At 35.7% G+C, this 5,532-nt stretch overlaps 1 protein-coding gene across 1 annotated transcript; it reads right to left on the minus strand.

Moving 5' to 3' along the window:
• Nucleotides 1–39: 39 nt before the first annotated feature.
• On the minus strand, nt 40–3,490 carry LOC108578342 (disks large homolog 5-like; the record flags this gene model as incomplete). Its single annotated transcript, XM_017941660.1, has 6 exons — nt 3,425–3,490; nt 2,814–2,831; nt 2,327–2,474; nt 1,852–2,200; nt 1,365–1,784; nt 40–1,128 (listed from the first exon to the last, which is right to left on the minus strand). Coding segments are annotated over exons 1-6 (2,067 nt in total), but the record flags the coding sequence as incomplete, so codon positions are not given.
• Between the last annotated feature and the right edge of the window lie 2,042 nt (nt 3,491–5,532).

Consider the following 5,532-nt stretch of genomic DNA (forward strand, 5'->3'; position numbering starts at 1 on the left):
TATGTAAAATCGATAAAAAAACATATGTATGAGACGTACATTTAAAACTCTATCTCCAACAGCGAGGTTGCCATCTTTAGCAGCTAAACTGCCGGGAGAAATCTTCGAAATATACACTCCAAGTTCCAAAGAAATACCATGAGGAACTGAACCGACAGGTAATTGGGTTGTTCTTAACGATCTTCTAGTCAAACGTCGTCTTCTTACCGTCAATGTAGCTGATCCCACTGAACAGGTACGTAAAGTTTCCACAATTACACGCGTTGAAACAGACGTGCAATCTACATTATTAACTCGCACAATACAATCGTTCACTCTTAATTTTCCATCAACAGCAGTTCCTGATATTATTTGAGCAACGTAAATTCCTGTATCGTTTGGATAATACGGACTGTCACGACCTCCAACCAAAGTCAAACCCAAATCACGATCAGAATCCAAACAAAGTCGACTAAGATCCAGATGAATAGTAAGAATTTCCCAATCACTAACATCAGTATCGATCGCCGAATCATGTGCATGCGTTAAACTTTGCGCAAATTGACTTGCCCTTAACGCGTGATTACCAGATTCTATTTTCTCTTTAAGATCTTTCAATTCCTTCGATGCTTCGTTCCGTTGTTTTTTAATATCGTCAGAATCACGTAAAGCACCTGCTAACTCGGACACCGCACGATCACGTTCTTTTCTTAATCTATCACAAAGAGTTCTAATACTTTCTCTCTCTAAGACTATTTTATCTCTTTCGCTGAAAGCCCAATCCCTTCTTCGTTTCGACACTTCTGCCTCTTGAAGAGCTTCCTCGAGTTCCGTTTGTAATTTATCGACAGATTTTCGAAGTTTGTCCAGCTCCAAATTCGCTTGATCCAAGTTATCCATACGCTCCTTATCTCGTTTAGTGTAATCTGCCGTGCTGTCTTCTCTTTCAGCTTCTTTGTTCGAATTATCTCGTTCACGGTTATACGAGTGTAATTCCATACGATTTTTATAATCCCTGTTGGAACCTTCGGAATAATCACCAAACTTTTGACGTAGCTCGTTACATTGTTTTAAAGCCTCGTCCCGATCTTGCAAAGCGGATGAAATTTCTCTTCTTAAAGTTTCAATTTGATAAGATAAAGCTTTTTTCTAAAAATAAGGGACACATAAAGATTAAACACACAAAACGTTCATTTAAAAATAGTACACGTAGCAACAAGTAATGCACGGTATATAAATAACAAAAACCAATATAAAATCTATAAGAAGAAAATAACAATAGCGAGTCAATTATTGTGCTTTATTATTTCTAATCACGTTATTACGCGAAATGATTAAAAAAAAAAAAGAGATATAAAAAACATGACTAATTTAAGTACATTTACCTCTTCCATAAATTGCTTATTCTGATTTTCTAAGTGTGTGATTTTCGTGTATGCTTGTGTGAGATCGTCACCAAGTTTTTCCATCTCCTTGTGTACCGTATCTCGTTCACCCATAATCAAACTGTATTCTTGTAATGCTGCATTTCTTTCTTCTGTTAGTCGTTTCATATCCTTACTAGCCTTCATACGTAATACCATTGCATGATTAATTTCCTTCACTGCTTCTTCATGTTGTTGCTGTACTTTGGCTAGGGCTTCGCGATATTCGTTTCTTTCCCTTAATGCAATGTCCCATTGCCTAATTGCGGCAGTGCACTGCTGTTTTAAACCATTGCGTTCACGAACCGCACTGTTGCGCTCTTGAACAATATCATCATATTGTTTCTTCAACCTGGCAGCTTCCTCTTGAGATAGTTCCAACTATAGATCGAAACGTATGTATTAAATTTACAAAATTACAGCAACGTATGTATACGTTCATGCTTACCTTATTAACGGCCGACGAATGCGATGATATTAAATCATCGTACCGTTTCCTAAGGGTATCATACTCGTCTTTAATGGCTTCATATTTTCTAAGTGCAGATAAATAGTGCTGATTCATAGTGTCGCTGTTACTAGCATCAGAAACAAGAACTTCTTGATTCTGACACCGTAATTCGGACACTTCTTTCTGCAGAGCCTGAACTTCGCGGTCCAGACGCTGCTTGTCGTTCACAAGATCTCCATATTTGCCCCGCAAAGCAGAGCTCTCCTGTGATGTTGCCTCCAACTGATTCATAACTGCTATATGTTGTCCTCTATAGTATTCCAATTCCTTCATAGTATGTTCACACCTACATTTTAAAATTCTTTATTAGATAGTTATGCAATTATTCAAATTGTGTTTGCTTTATGCAAAACATCAAACATGGTAACACAAACAAATAAGCAGTACCACTTTAAACAAAACCAGGACAAACCGTCTTATAGTATCAGAGTGCTTATGTCTGAGTAGCTGAAGCTGATGCATGGCTTGATCACATTGAGCTTGCAAACCGTCATAATCACTACGACATTCAGGGCCACCAACAGGACTTCCAACACTGCCATAGCCTCCACTATCTCTTTCTGCATTCCGTACACGCAAGTTATATCCAATAATGCAAATTGCCAAATAATGAACATAACACAATTAAATGTAAAAGATGTGCTTCTACGTAAAAAAAGTAATATCAGTGCAATATGGTGTATATTAGATTGCAAATAATTATATTCGATTAATGTTTGTGTTAGAAACTAATTTGCATCTTTTACAACAAAAATTGAATACATATCTAAAGAAGACACACAAATGATAATAGTGCTAGTAAATTTGCAATACATTCTTATAAAAAAAAATAATTCAATACATAGTACAATTTGACTGACACAAATTTATATGCTCCTCTTTTTACATATTATTCTTACCCATATTGAGTGCTCCATCTGTGAAAAGACAACAAACAAAAATTTAATCACTTATAAGTACAATATATAATCTATGGCAAATATAAAAGTAGAATGATTATATTTATACAGCATACAGTGTGTTGTTACAATTGGTAGAACAATATAATCAGAGGTCTTACTAGCTTTCACCAGGAAAGAAACTCTATGTCACGCATGTAAGCATCATGATTCACTGTTTTTTGCAAAGTGAAATTATAAATGGTCTTTAAGTATTGCCTCCAATATTCAAATTGAAGACAATACATATTATATCATTGTTTTGTTTAAGGAAGAATTTGAAACTACTTTGTGACAATGAACTTTTATAAAATGACACATTTCAGCATGTAATAAGATTTATCAAATATAACATAGTGTTAAAATTTAATTTTTCATTCTCAAAACTAAATAAAGTACTGCTATTTTCATTCCTTTCCCTTTACTTCTAAAATTAAACTGAAATAAATCTTGTTTTACCATTGTTGAACTTATCATGTAAAACTTTCTTATTCATACGTATAGTTACAAAATAGAGAACTTACATAAATATACATTAACATGTAACATAGAAAACTAAACACTACACTCACCACTACTTCCAGCACTATCCAAAGAAGATGCACCAGAAGCCATACTCTTGATTCACCGAGGATCTACCACAAATACTTCTCTAGCAAGGTACGTGCCAGGTATTGCCTGGAAAGTATCCATGCGCTGTACTTCACGGAAGAGTGAACCCTTTGTGAATTACTAAGAAGTAGCCTTCGGGATGACATTACGGCTATGGTCTAAACGGTGCATGGCGCTCATCAGAGGGATGCAACAGTGCACCTGGCACACATACACACAGAGTAGCTCTTACTCCAATACAAACACGTGTCTCGTAATATCGAGACTTTTCATGCATCACTTTTTTCCGCGCGATTACTGATACGGGAGAAACAACGGGTAGACTTATGTTTTCTGAATGGACGTAATAAATTAATCTACGTTTTGCTGATGTGTCTCAATTTCTCAAGACCGCGTCGCATCCGTTCCTTTTTCTCCTGTCAACCGTGAGGTTATCGATCCTCGTTTGAGAGCCAATATAGACGAACAACGATTGTCGGCTGACTCATTTCTAGCAAACTGAAAACTTGTTATCACTGTAGAAAAAAAGGAGCCAACAAGTCTTTCAGTGGTGATCTCGATCGTGCACCTCTTCAGATAATCCATTAAATCGTTCGACAACACTAAAATCGACACAATTTTCACTGATTTCGGTCGTTCGGATCGCCGCGAACTGCGCACCGTTTATCCCGAAGCGACTAATGTCCCGATATTAACGATAATTGATCGCTCACCTGCTGCACCAACGAACCTGACAATTAGCCATTTTCATTCCGCCACTACAGTCTGTTTCGCATTGTCGATAATAAACATACTTCGTGGACGAGCTGCTTACTGAAGTTCGCGGCGCTAGTATCCGCATAGGATCGGTCGATTATGTCGTTCAAAAAGATTCGTTCTAGAATAATATTTCTTTTATTGTTTAACTCGTAAATTTGAAATTAAAACACTGTATTTACGTAATATTTTGTAATATATTGTAATAATTAAACAATTCACCAAATAGAAAATCAACTTGTGCAAAAATAATAATTATTTCCAACCGTTGTTCGAACTACGTTATCTTATGGTACGAATATTGATTTTTATACGTGCACTTAGGAAAAAAAAGAAATGTATTTTTCTAAGTAACTAGGCAACGTAATTATGCTTTAATGTATTTTTAATGAAACGAGTTATGTAAAGCTGGTGAAATAAAGTGAACTTTTAATAATGAAATATTGTAATACTTACTTCACGAATGGATAAAATACGCATTTGAAATTCTTTTGTACGAAATTAGAACACAATCATGCTAATCAATAAAATATAACAATCTATTTCAGTCAATCGAACGCATATAAATTAATTATAACAAATTAAGGAACTTTGTAATATTTAAAAGCCTAAATATTGTTTTATTATTCAGTGGTTTTTAATACAGACGAGGTACAGAATAAATCTATCACCCAATGCATTTTTTTGTCACAAGTCACAGGGTGCCTAGAGCCCCTTACCATTTTTGTGTCGCACCCAACGTTACCGATTTAGCATAGCATAAGATTACGACATTAGTAGTGCTTGGAAATAGAATTAAACGTAACTATGAAATTGCAAATAAGAAAATAACATAATTGTTTATTAGTAGATGATTCATCCCGTGAACGTATTCTATTGCTGTCAAAACATCGTGAACAGTTCTACTCACGCAATCCAATATATCTAGTCGTGTTTACTACGAAGGATAACTCGTCCACGTATTTAGCAATACAGAAATGAGAAAGACAAGGAAAGCAATAAGAGAAGACAAGGATAACCTTAGGGAAAATGAGCTAGACAAGGAGAGGAATAGCGGTACACAAGGATAGCACTAGAGAAATGAGTTAAACAAGGAAAGGAATAGCTGTACACAAGGATAGCACTAAAGTAATGTGTTAGACAAGGAAAGATATAGGGATAGACAAGGACAGAAAAATTCCCCTGGCGAGACTAACGCCATCTCGCGTTTGGTGCTCTGAACTACGATTTTTTAATAGGATAACAGGATATAAACAGAGGTATCAGACAAGGATAGCACTAGTGTGCGACAAGGATAGAGAGAGAACGTTTC

This window comes from Habropoda laboriosa, unplaced genomic scaffold, assembly GCF_001263275.1.
Source record: "Habropoda laboriosa isolate 0110345459 unplaced genomic scaffold, ASM126327v1 C6177677, whole genome shotgun sequence".
NCBI lineage: Eukaryota > Metazoa > Arthropoda > Insecta > Hymenoptera > Apidae > Habropoda > Habropoda laboriosa.